Source organism: Oncorhynchus tshawytscha, linkage group LG07 (assembly GCF_018296145.1).
Source record: "Oncorhynchus tshawytscha isolate Ot180627B linkage group LG07, Otsh_v2.0, whole genome shotgun sequence".
NCBI classification, from domain to species: Eukaryota; Metazoa; Chordata; class Actinopteri; order Salmoniformes; family Salmonidae; genus Oncorhynchus; species Oncorhynchus tshawytscha.
The window spans coordinates 28531699-28545777 of NC_056435.1; the positions used below are offsets into that span (position 1 = coordinate 28531699).

The 14079-nt window shown below is 44.9% G+C and overlaps 1 protein-coding gene across 1 annotated transcript in view; it reads right to left on the reverse strand.

Annotated features, from left to right (window-relative positions):
• The window catches only part of LOC112254312 (forkhead box protein J3), a 79772-nt gene that overhangs the window by 42193 nt on the left and 23500 nt on the right, over nt 1-14079 (reverse strand). The window contains exon 2 of the mRNA XM_024426727.2: nt 9433-9889. Within this exon, the coding sequence (XP_024282495.1) occupies nt 9433-9756 (324 nt within the window). The 5' untranslated portion in view covers nt 9757-9889. The remainder of the gene's footprint in view (nt 1-9432; nt 9890-14079) is intronic.

Consider the following 14079-nt stretch of genomic DNA (forward strand, 5'->3'; position numbering starts at 1 on the left):
AATGGAGAAGTAGATGGAGGTATCAGAGTCTACCGTTGAAGCAATTTTACACTTTCACATTCCACGCCCTGAAACCCAAGCTTGAGGTGGGAGATAGCAGGGGCAGAGAGAAGCGCAAAACACGCTTACCTGACTGATCACATTTAAAATAGGCAACAGGAGCTGCCTGGGATTTCTGTGCTGCAGTCAGTCACTACGTTAGTGAGCAGCAACATTATCTCCAAAGTAAATAATGTCCCGGAGGAACGGCAGCTCCCCAAATCATTTCTTAAAAAACAGAAACCGCTCCAGGCTGCTATTATTAAACTTGCGCCATCCAATGGGAAGGGGAACCTTTGATCCCTTTAGGGTGCAGCGCATTTGCATTTTATAATGAGATCAAAGAGGCTAGGTCTGTCCAGGGCCCCTGCAGAAGGCAGCGCCGTACCCCATCTCTAGTCTGCAGACTGGCCCGATTTATAGCCTCCTAGACACTGGAGCCGTTTCTTAATCAACATGACACAGTAGCTGTGAGGACATGTGGACATGCAGTAGGGAAATGGTGTTTGTAGGGCAATCGGCATCCATTATTTGCCAGCTTGCCTTCACGCAGGTGTGGAAAACATGGGACAAATCAGTCGCAACAATCTCCTCCTCAACAGTTAAAGTTCAAGAGCAAACATTTCAAACCTGGTTGAGAATTGCGCCACGTTCCCTTTGGCATCATTCACCTGCTAGAAACGCAGCAGGGAAAGAGTTTCTGCCTGCACTGGACGACATACGGTGTGGGAAGAAAGATTTGAGACGGAGGTGGGCGGCTACACAGTCAGCGACTATTGGATTGGGTGTACATGCGGGTGTGTTCCATCCGAGAACACTAACGAGTCGGCTTCCCGGAGTTGGAGCGGGCCGAACAGGAGCTCTGCTGGCGTCATCTGTGGGTGCTCTAGAGTCTATACATTTAATACCTTAACACCGAGGTTTATACTGAATGTGTCACACGTCGAAGAATCCCACACTACTGCATTTCAGCGGTAGCCTATAGGCTGTGGTGTCGGAGGAGCGAACAAGTCACTGCAGGGCCCGAGGTATGAGACCCAAGCAGGTCAGGTAGAACTTGGATCACTTTAAATTCATTAGCGGTGCGCCCATCTGCCAAGGCCCGGCCAGACACACATTTTCAGAGGGTCTGATCAGATTAGATGGCCGGTTTGAAGCGGGATTATAAACCTGTTTTGTAAACAGATTTCAGATCTCTGCAGATAACATGAGCTTTTGCATGGACTGGGTGCCCAGTAATCCTCTAGTGTCTATACATTTAATACCTTAACACTGGAGGTTTATACGGAACGTGTCACAAAACAAAAAGCATCCTACACTAATGCATTTCAGAGGTAGCCTATAGGCTGTGTGGTCCGAGGAGAGAACAAGTCACTGCAGGGCCAAGGTATGAGACCCAAGCAGGTCAGGTAGAACTTGGATCGCTTTAAGTTCATTAGCGGTGGCTCAGGCAGGAGCAAGCCAGTGTGAAACTAATAACCTTGGAAACTGATCCACAGCCAAAACATCTTGATAAAAAAAAGAAGTCTCATCAGCATCAAGAGCTTTGGACAGGCGAAGCAGGACATCTTAACCTGGGAGAGACCAGGTCACTCTGATTTGCCTTTAAATCTGTAGAAAGTCATTAGGGCCAGCTCCACATATCCTACACTGCAATGACAGACTGGAATGGATCAGTTTGAGCAGCAAGATTGAATTGGACTAGAGGGAACTGCAGACAACACAGAATGGGTCTGTTTTAGAATACAAGAAGCACTACATACATAACATACATACATACATACATAACATGCATACATTACATTACATTATTCTCCCATGTAACATGCTAGGTGATGTTGGTACAAATATATGCTATGGGATGAAGGGGGGGACTATAGAAAGGATGATATATCCTTAAGCAAGTATCCATGTAGCAGACATAGTGGGCCAACATAAGTCAGGACTAGCCAGCGTGTTTCTCCAAGTACTAGCTATTCCCCAAACATCGTTCTCGTCAGCTAGTGTGACCTACAGCACAGGCCTATAAAAAAAACAAGAGGTCTCTCTTTATAACTCTTCTGCATCGCTTAAGAGTGCAAAAATGTATCCAAAAGTGCTTTAGAGAGCTGGAGAGTTTAAGAAAGCCTCTGTTTAATTGCCTGCTCGTGGACGCAGTGTGCTTATTCACTCCTTCAAAAACAACCACGCTCATATTTTTTGACCTTGATGAATTAGCTGTTCCTATTGACAGCACTTATTGATATTTCTTAAAAGCGTGGGCTAATGGAGTTCTATGGAGATGATTAAATGCCTGGATTAGCCCAGTCTCATCTCAGAGGCACAGCCCGCATTATCATACAGAGCAGACGCGTGCGTGCTCTGGCTCCTAAATTCTTGCAGCCCGCCAACATCTCTCCAGGGGAATAGCGGAGTGATGACTGCATCCGACCTACATTCACCCCGCCCAGACATGCTCACATCAACCCCTCACACACAAACACGAAAGGAACTAGACACACGCTATCCACATTTTCGAACGTTGCTATGTGCACAGACAATGGAAGTGAAGGATTCGACTTACGCCTTCCTTACCTACTGCAGTGCCCTCCTGGCAAACTTGCTAACTTGCTTGCCATTTTTTTTCTAGAGTCTCAAAGTCAAGTAAACAAGTGAAATTGTATATGTATTTAATTAAAGTTAGCTAATGTTAGCTATATCTACGAGCAGTTATGTTGTGATAATTAGGTTAGTTGTGTAAGAGTTAAAACCTCTACAGGATTGGTGTTTGTCCCGCGGGTCGGTTGAGCTAACATGCGTTAATGTGATTAGCATGACGTAAGTAACAAGAACATTTCCCAGGACATAGACATGTCTTATATGGGCAGAAAGCTTAAATTCTTGTTAATCTAACTGTAGTGTCCAATTAACAGCAGCTATTAGAGTGAAAAAAATACCATGCCTTTATTTGAGAGCGCACAGCAAAATATTTTATCATGACAACTGGTTTGATACAGTCGCATCGGAAGGTAAATAAAGTACTTACATTCAGTAATCTTGCCGATTTGTCATCCTGAGGGTCCCAGAGATAAAATGTTGCATTGTTTTGTTTGATAAAATACATTTTTATATTCAAAATGTAGGCACTGGGTTCTACAGTTTGAACCCCTGCTGTGTCTGCTCCCATCTAGATGGTTCTGTGAAGGTTAGTGCCTTTTCTGTAGGGAAGCCATCATTTAAAACATACCTGGGAGTGTGTAAAACATTTTTTTATTACCATATCATTTCTATATGTTCTCTTTAGTTATGGACTTAAATGTATCAATTGACCAATTCGGCACTTTTGGCTTGATAAAAGATTTTGAACAGTAATACAATGGTTCATTAGATCAGTCTAAAACTTTGTACATACAGTGGGGAGAACAAGTATTTGATAACCTGCTAAATCGGCAGTGTTTCCTACGTCCAAAGCATGTAGAGGTCTGTCATTTTTACCATAGGTACACTTCAACTGTGAGAGACAGAATCTAAAACAAAAACTCAGAAAATCACATTGTATGATTTTTTAAGTAATTAAATGGCCAAAAGTGATCACACCAATGCACTTTGTCCTCAACTTTCCCCGACATGCATTTTATATGCTGTAGGCCTGTTTTACATTCAGCAAATTAGTAAAAGTAAGCCTGCTTCTTTCCCCAAAATAGGCCATTAGGCTTAGAATATCAAAAAAGTATTAAAAAAAAAATAGTAGCCTATAGCTTTCATGGGATTTCATGAAAAGAGGACTGGCCTATTATCGGAGAGGCTTGCGTAGCCTAGAGCCTGTTGAGCACAGGAACAGCTGTAACAGAGGCTTGTGATGTGTAGCTGAGGTAAGAAACTAAATATTAGTTATATATTAGGCCATTCATTAGCTAAATACACTGCTCAAAAAAATAAAAGGGAACACTTAAACAACACAATGTAATTCCAAGTCAATCACACTTCTGTGAAATCAAACTGTCCACTTAGGAAGCAACACTGATAGACAATAAATTTCACATGCTGTTGTGCAAATGGAATAGACAACAGGTGGAAATTATAGGCAATTAGCAAGACACCCCCAATAAAGGAGTGGTTCTGCAGGTGGGGACCACAGACCACTTCTCAGTTCCTATGCTTCCTGGCTGATGTTTTGGTCACTTTTGAATGCTGGCAGTGCTTTCACTCTAGTGGTAGCATGAGACGGAGTCTACAACCCACACAAGTGGCTCAGGTAGTGCAGCTCATCCAGGATGGCACATCAATGCGAGCTGTGGCAAGAAGGTTTGCTGTGTCTGTCAGCGTAGTGTCCAGAGCATGGAGGCGCTACCAGGAGACAGGCCAGTACATCAGGAGACGTGGAGGAGTCCGTAGGAGGGCAACAACCCAGCAGCAGGATTGCTACCTCAGACTTTGTGCAAGGAGGAGCACTGCCAGAGCCCTGCAAAATGACCTCCAGCAGGCCACAAATGTGCATGTGTCTGCTCAAACGGTCAGAAACAGATTCCATGAGGGTGGTATGAGTGCCCGACGTCCACAGGTGGGGGTTGTGCTTACAGCCCAACACCGTGCAGGATGTTTGGTATTTGCCAGAGAACACCAAGATTGGCAAATTCGCCGCTGGCGCCCTGTGCTCTTCAGATGAAAGCAGGTTCACACTGAGCATGTGACAGACGTGACAGTCTGGAGATGCCGTTGAGAACCTTCTGCTGCCTGCAACATCCTCCAGCATGACCGGTTTGGCAGTGGGTCAGTCATGGTGTGGGGTGGCATTTATTTGGGGGGCCGCACAGCCCTCCATGTGCTCGCCAGAGGTAGCCTGACTGCCATTAGGTACAGAGATGAGATCCTCAGACCCCTTGTGAGACCATATGCTGGTGCCGTTGGCCCTGGGTTCCTCCTAATGCAAGACAATGCTAGACCACATGTGGCTGGAGTGTGTCAGCAGTTCCTGCAAGAGGAAGACATTGATGTTATGGACTGGCCCACCCGTTCCCCAGACCTGAATCCAATTGAGCACATCTGGGACATCATGTCTCACTCCATCCACCAACGCCACGTTGCACCACACTGTCCAGGAGTTGGCGGATGCTCTAGTCCAGGTCTGGGAGGAGATCCCTCAGGATACAATCCGCCCCCTCATCAGGAAGATGCCCAGGCGTTATAGGGAGGTCATACAGGCACGTGGAGGCCACACACACTACGGAGCCTCATTTTGACTTGTTTTAAGGACATTACATCAAAGTTGGATCAGCCTGTAGTGTGGTTTTCCACTAATTTTGAGTGTGACTCCAAATCCAGACCTCCATGGGTTTATACATTTGATTTCCATTGATAATGTGTGTGATTGTGGTCAGCACATTCAACTACGTAAAAGAAAAAATAATATTTAATTCATTCAGATCTAGGATGTGTTATTTTAGTGTTCCCTTTATTTTTTTGAGCAGTGTATATTAGGGCAATATTTACCCGTCAAAGTGCAGGGGGTGGGGAAGTTGAGATCTGTGGTCCCTGGGAACGCAAAGTTCCACTAGTGATTATGCATAGGGCTATGTTTTTAGATGACAACTGCTATACCTGGGCTACAACAGGGCGACGAGGAATTTATTTTTGTCATCTAGTGAATACACAATTATTGTCCATAGGTTGTAAACTGCAGTGACGTAGCAACCATTTGGATAAGTTTGGGTATATTCTTGACAGTTTCGAAGGACAAGGTACCATAGCAGGCCACTCATACGGTGTATTTTATCAGTGTTAAGATAATTGCCTAAAGTAGGCGTACGAACTTCCCCTTTCCATCTCCCTGACCGTTCTTAATGCTGTAGCCTATTTTACATTCAGTAATCAAGCGCAAATCTCTCCTCCAATAGGCTATTAGGCAAAAAACTACATTTGAAATAAGTGTCCAACAAGCTTTTGTAGTCTGGCTTTTCCTGGCTTTTCCTGGGACTCCAGGAATAACCATGGCAGTGGCGAGGCCAGGTGCATAATTGTGCAACAGAACAAAGACATGCTGGAGATGTAATCTACAGCCTAAGTAGAAGTGTAGGCATATTAGACCAGAATTCATATAAGCTCAATACCACAGTGAATATATCCAGTCAATTTACACAGCGAAATAAAACATTTATTAGATAACGAAATCATAGGTAGCTACATTATGTGCCTCCAGAGGCTGCGCTGAGTGCGCTCCCTACCAGTCCAGGGGTACGCAGCTGGAAAAGCTACCATACGTTACAATACAATGTAATGAAGAATGTTATTGTTTTCAAGTCAGTATAAAACTCTAGGCTGGAAACGGCAGTGAATAGCCTATGCAATTTGAATAACTGCTCAGATGCCTGGTGTTTTCAACACACTGCATCTAGACTGACTGATTGGGCAACCATTAATATCAGTTACAGGTCCCCCCCCCTTAGCAGTTTACAAGGTTCAGGCACATAAGGCCCAGAAATGTGGTATTTTGTCAGGATGTTTCGGCAAACAGAAATGTGCTAAATGTAGGAATTTCTAGTGACGCGCATACGAATTATGATAATGCATGAGCACGGAGGAAGTCGTATCCAGTCTCCACGTTTGGCTTCCGTGTTTTAAAAGCATTCGAAAAGAAGTTATATTAGGTGTATACATATCATATTCTCAGGACTATCAGCGGGCTAATTGAATTAAACGCTGTTGGTCCTGTGATTACCATGATTCACCATCATCTAAAAAGACGTCTTCGAAAATGTAAATCATGAATGAACAGACCGCAAAACATGCGTAGTGATGCCACATTTTTCACATCACAGCCTCAATAGTCAACCTAAATACTTTTCACCACCATACAGTACCTCCTTTTACCCATGTTCAAACTGTGTAGGCTAACAATGTGTTTTGTTTTGTCATTTAGTAGACGCTCTTATCCAGAGCAATTAGAATGAAGTGCTTTTCTCAAGGGCACAGGCAGATTTAACCTAGTCAGCTCAGAATTCAAACCAGCAACCTTTTGGTTACTGGCCCAATCTCTTAACTGCAAGGTTACCACCCAGCCCACAATCCACCACTCCTTAGTAACCTCTGCAATGTCAACAGTAAGCATGTCAGTCTCTCTTGGCTCAAAGTAGAGGAGAGATTGACTCGGTGTTAATTTCATCACCAATAACTGACAAACTCATCAAATACCTATTTTTCCTAACGAAAACTGATGATAATGAGATGCCCCGAAAAAGAACCAATAACTTTTACAAATTTTTGTTGACAAAAGTGTGACAAGACGAGAATTCCACATGAGCCTACTGGACATTTAATTTGACAATAAACTCAATTTCATCCGTTTTGTCAAATCCTAAACATGTACAATATTTAATGCAATGCATCGGCATCTTTCAGTTGTGTGGTCTGATCGAGCGGATCTGCCCGGCTCTCCCTCACAGCTCCCAGGTGGTCACTTCAGTCACTTGTCAATCTTTTAAACTGATGCGAATCCAGGACACTTGACTTCCAACTAACCTCAACTAGAAACAATGTTTACGCTCTCTTGTACTTTCATGTAGGCTATTTTTGCTTTGATCACATCAGAAGCTCTATTTTCCCATGTGTGCTGCTATTCACTCATCGGTGTTGCCGCTGCCACGCCGCAGTCCGCAAATGAGAGTTGTGGTTACTTTTTTCCTATGGGAAGAACAAAATGCTATTTGTTGAATATTAGGAGTAGAGTAATACGTCTGGCATTTTTGGAAAGATCCCATTTTCCCACTTTCAAAGGAAACCACTGTTATTTACCCCCTTGTTATTTATCTCCCTTGACTGTTATGATGGTGTGTGTGTGTGTGTGTGTGTGGGGGGGTAGGGTTAGTTGGAAATGGCTATCTGAATATGAACATAATGGAAGTTGGGGGTAGCCTAAATATTCATTATTTCACCTAGACAAATCTATACGGAACAATGTTTTTTTACACACAACAATTTCAAAGATTTTACTGAGTTACAGTTCATAAAGGGAAATCAGTCAATTGAAATAAATTCATTAGGCCCTAATCTATGGATCTCTCATGACTGGGAGTACAGAGGAGTCTTGGTCACAGATGGATTAAAATAGGTAGGGGTGTGGATCAGAAAGACAGTATCTGGTGTGACCACCATTTGCCTCGTGCAGCACGACATCTCCTTCACACAGAGTTGATCACGTTGACTGTGGCCTGTGGAATCTTGTCCCACTCCTCTTCAATGGCTGTGCGAAGTAGCTGGATATTTGGTGGGAACTGGAACACATTGTCGATCCAGAGCATCCCATATATATATTTCCTGAGCTTTCTTATATCTCCTAGATACAGGGCAAACAGCTCAACCTTGTTTCTTATGATACATTGTTTGCCATATACTAGTTTGCTATTGTTTGCTATACTAGTAAATGCCAAATTCAATATTTTATCAAATAATTATAATTTTTATACATAAAGGGGCCCTTAAATTCATAATCAAATAGCTAAATGATCCATAGTATGACCAGCTTAAAACAATTCCATTCGTCACCTTAGAAACAGCCCCCCCCAACGATCATATTAATCTCAAATGACTCAAGCAAACAGCAAAATTACCTTTTAAATAAAAAATTTAAAAAACATAGTTATGACAAATGTAGTAAAGTATTTGTCTAATATATTTGTTTTTTTTGCGCCGGACCAGAGAATGACTAGCTGTCGCCACTGGCGTCGGCTAATGGGGATCCCACTAAAATCTCTATCTAAAATCTAAGACATTGCATATCAACATGGTTGACATGAAGCCAAATCAACCCATTTAATGCTGGATACTTTCTTATCCCCTCCCCACAGACGCACACAGGAAATGGGCTGCATACATCATGTCTGACTGCAATAAACCAGTGCCGCACATCCTACTTCCTATAAATGTCTACTGATTGGAAAACTCATTCTTGTCTCACTTTCCATCTGGGCTCTTTAAAAGGAAATCAGCATAGCTTCATCTGTGTTGATCATGTGCTCCTTGAGATGATGACACAGCACTGGCTCTCTCCTACACAATGGCCTTCTCCCTATCAAGGCATCTGCAATGAATAATACCACCCATGAATGAGTTATTTAGTCTTTGTTTGCTCAGATCGGGACATCTCTGAATATTAATCCAGAATTTTACACTTCTCGCAGGGCTGCTCCTATTTTTATTTAATTTTTTTATTCAAAAGATGTACAGCTCGCTTTGAGCTTTACGGGAAATGAGTGTGGTGCTTGTTATTAATGATATTGAGCTTTCACGTCCAACTCGATGTCTACAAAAACTAACTCGATAGCATTCCAAAACCACACACACACACCAGGTGATGTCATCAGCTGGGAATTGACATCCTTTCTACTCCAGCTTGTCTGTCTGTCCTCTTACAGTACGTACCTTCCAGCCGCTGCCTGCCTCCCGGTAGTAGGGGAAGTTGTCACAGATCCACTGGTAGATCTCGCTCAGAGTCATCTTCTTCTTTGGCGAGCTGTTGATGGCGAAGGTGATGAGGCTGGCGTAACTGTAGGGCGGCTTGCCGTCTTTGTGCTGCTGGACCTCCTCCTGGTCCAGCGTGGTGTTGGGGTCCAGCATGGCGTTCTTCTTGCCCATGCCCTGCCCCCCGTGGCCCCCCTGGGCATCCGCCTTCTGGATGGCAGCCCGCATGGTCAGCTGAGGCAGCCAATCCATGGAGGTCAGACTACTCTCCAGCTCCGACGTCATAGCGACGGCAGGCTGGGCTAGGCTGGGGGGGGGCGGGGGGGTGTTGATGGGTGGAAAGCAGGCCAGGTGAGGTGAGTGGAGGCTGAGGGCAAGGCTCCCCCAGCTCAGCTGTCTAGTGGTCTCTGAGTGAGGCCTAGAAGATAAGACAGGCAGGGTTCAGTCCAACTACACACATTTTGAAATTACACTTTAACAATGAGGTTGGTGAGCATAAAAAAAATACCATGTCTGGCAGCTAGCTAGACATACTGCATTAAATTAGTATCATATTCCCTGTAGTAAAAAGGTAAATGTCTGATTGGTTTTGGGTACTTTCAAAACATATGGATGCTTCCCGTTTTACAGGATACTAGAAAAACAGGTAGGTTTGATTGGCTCAGCCTGGCCTTAAACCCACATACTGGTAGTCAACGCTGTGCCACATATTTTGTTACAGAGCTGGTTCACAATATCACACAAGGCTGTCTGACACACTCCATAATCCCAATCCAGCACACAGGAACTCAAATCCAGGAGCCAGCAGCATCCCACTGGCTTGCTTCTGAAGCTAAGCAGGGTTGGTCCTTGTCAGTCCCTGGATGAGAGACCAGATGCTGCTGGAAGTAGAGGTGGAGGGCCAGGAGGAGGCACCCTTTCTTCTGGTCTTAAATTATTTTATTTTTTTACAATGCCCCAGGGCAGTGATTGGGGACATTGACCCTGTGTAGGGTGCAGTCTTTCGGATGGGGCGTTAAACGTCTGTCCTGACTCTCTGTGGTCGCTAAAGATTCAATGGCACTTATCGTAAGAGTAGGGGTGTTAATTAACCCCAGTGTCCTGGCTAAATTCCCAATCTGGCCTTCATACCATCATGGTCACCTTATGATCCCTAATTTAAAATAGGCTCATTCATCCCTCTCCCCTGTAACTATTCCCCAGGCCGTTGCTGTAAATGAGAATGTGTTCAGTCAACTTACCTGTTAAAATAAAAAGATATCCCACCACCCCTGCAAGTTAGCACATTCACTCTCCCTGCTGCCCATAGAGCTGACACGGAGTTAAATACTAGGGGGAGAATTGTTTTCACAACTGCCAGCCAAATGGGGGAATGGCTCAGGAGGAATTCTGACTGCAGGCTAGTAAACCCTCCTCCCCCAGGCGGAGCCTCTGCCGTAAACAACCAGCCCTGTGTCATCATGCCAGCCGTCCTAGCCTAAGCTCGGCCCTTTGTATCCGCCTTGATTTGCACACAAACAGCCCCTCTCGCTGGGCTCGATGCCCTCTCTGGCTTAAAATAGCAGCAGAAGAGAGGGGCCTAAAGTTACAGGCATAGCTAGGTGAAGGCAGGCAGCCATGCAAAACAAGCCCCCTGTAAAGGACTGACACTGCACTATGGTGGGGGAGAAAGCCCCACAGGAGAAAGAGAGGAATCTCCACTGTGTGTGTGTGTGTGTGTGTGTGTGTTGCTCACACGCCCACCCTGCTGTAATAAATACCTCCCAGACCTCGGACGGTTTGAGGAGCAGGAGGAATGCCCTTCACAGAGACAAGGCTATACGCTGCAGCAAGTCACTGACTGGAGCCTCAGCCTAGTGGTAACTAAGACCCTGATCTGAGAGAGGAGACGTAGTAGCAGCACTTATGCAAGCTCACTGCTGCTTTATTACCTGAAATGACCAAATGCCACAGTGGCTCTGGAGGCAACCTTTTTAATTGAAATGAATAAGGTGAGTCACGTCCTGCTAATGAGTCATTTTCCACTTTAAAAGAGATAGCAGGGTAACCAACCCTCTCCTAGATCAAATTAAAACACACTATTCTCATTATCTTTATGTACCATTGAAAATACGAATCTCTAATTGTTCTACCACCAATTACATTGTAACACAAGCCACAATACCCTGAAATACAACTAGCAGACTTTCCCCTGCATCTCTCACTAGGTGTGTCTGTAGCTGGTTCTAACCTGTGGCCAGCAAGCTGACAGACGGCAGGTTGATGAGTGGCTCCACCCGCAACACTTAGGCGAACGCCATTTGACCCTATACTAATGATCCAGATGTTTCAGAATCTGCAGGGCCTATCGTCTTACATTGGCGAACCCTGGCTGGGGCAGGAATGATGAAGAGCGGCAGCAGCGCCTCTGCCTTCATCAGGCCAAGGCTCTGTGAGAGGCAGCCAAGGGCAGGACCATCCAGAGGCCAGAGAGTTCAGGCCCCGACACTTAGGAGACCCAGGGAGGAGATTACCACTCCACACATGGAACCGCTTTGATCCGGCTGAGTCTGTCACTGTCGCTTTCACAAACCAGGGTTTTTCCTCAACTGTAATTTGTTTTGAGTGTGGTGCTCTGGGGCGCGTTTTACAACAGAGGAATAAACGCCTCGTCAAATTCGTTTCTATTCAGTGGCGCTTGAAGGGTTTTATCCCCCTCAGATTAATGGCAGATTTGGTATTGAAATATCTTAATCCAACAAGTTCCCTACCTTTTTATTACGCAGAGCACCGACAGTGATTCAGTCATGCCTCACTGTCAATAAGTCTGATGTGGCTCAAACACAGTGCAGCCATTGCGTAGTGCCAAACCCTTTTGTCTGTAGGCGTCATCCTCTGAGGCAACAGGGTGACTAATGATGGAGCCTGTCGTCCTCGCCATACCGTCACAGTAGATGACACCTTCACGGTCTTGAGATGGAGCGGAAAGAATTGGGTTTGAAACTCACCCCTTCCCACTGTCTGCTGCATAGCCTTACACTTGGCAAGCCGTCGTTTCAGTACCTGCTTATAGTTCCATATAGGCTACATTTCCTGGTACCTAATGCTTACCACGTTCTCTTCACCTAGCTATAGAAACCTGTAGATATCCAGAACCCTGAATCATTTCCTATCCCAGAGAAAGGGATATCCAGACTCCACATTCTCAGTCACACTTCCAGACGCAAAACTCTTGATAGGTACCAGACCAGTGTTCCTTCTAATGCACTTATCTACACTGAATCCCCCCCCCATTCACTCCAGCCATGCATCTGTCACACTTAACACCTCAGCACAGCATATGTCTGCCTGGCTACACAAGACCATGAGACCCATGGCCATGATAATGCTGCACATCTCCTTAAGACCCAACACAGTCACCGGTAGTCAAAAACTCAACAGTAAATATTTACACCACCGGTGATTAAATGCTGCCCCTGAGCATGTTGGAGAGCGAGAGAGAGTACAGAGAAACTAAGCCGAGAAAGAGAAAAGCTTGCGGTTATAAGAGATATCTTCCTGTAGTGGGAGGGATGGCAGGTAGCCTAGCGGTTAACAGCACTGAGCCAGTAACCGAAGAAGAGCAGACTAGGTGAAACATCTGTTGATGTGCCCTTGAGCAAGGCACTTAACCCTAATTGCACCTGTAAGTCACGCTGGATAAGAGAGTCTGTTAAACGACAAAAAAAAAAAGAAAAGTGTAATGTAACTTGGCGAAAGAGACGGGAATGGCTCAGCGAGTCCCCCTCTGCTACGCCTGAAGATCTGGCACACAACTCACAACAGTGATGTAACCTGGTAACAAGCTTTTGGTATGATCTTCACTCTCGACCGAAACCCAGGCCATACCTTCTATATCAACAGCCTTATTCCACTGCTTGAAAAGCCCTTGTTTTCTTAGAACCCCGCTCACCTGTCTGTCACTCAAAAGGGAGATTCGTCACTTTTTCCCCCAGTCCTGGAAGCAAACGGCTTATTGGAAGAGTTATTTTTGGAAGAACACGGCTGGCCATTGTGATTGGAATGCTCACGTTTGTAATCGTGTCGTGTGTACACCCCCAAGGGGGTTTCATCTTCATTTAAAAAATCAAGTAGGTAATGGCAGTGCCAAGGCAACGACTTTTAATTTCAATCTTCCTTCTCAATTAAAGGCTTAATGGTGCCGTTGAAACCACCGCCAGGAAGAGAGGGAGCATTAATAACCCAATCCTTACTTGCATTTTTTAGGATGTGTCAATTATCGCTTCACTGCTCAAACTGCTGAGCACATTGTTCAGCTTATTGTAGCCCGCAGCCAAGCTGGGCTCAGAGACAGGGCCTGTGTTTGCAGATAGCTGCTAACTGTGCCTTTAGAGTTCTGTTTCAGTGTTGGGAACCGGTCTATTTAATTGGTTGGGTTTGGTGGTTATGTGAAGCAGTCTATGGTATACTGTAGGGGAAGTGGGTTCTCTCGGTTCACCTGCTCCCACCTCGCCAGTGACTTAACGCCATACTCCATAACTATTCTGCCAAACAGTGGAGATTACCACCATGCTGTGTGTGTGAGGCAGTTTAAAGCCTTAGTTGCTGAAATGTTTGGATTTATATGTA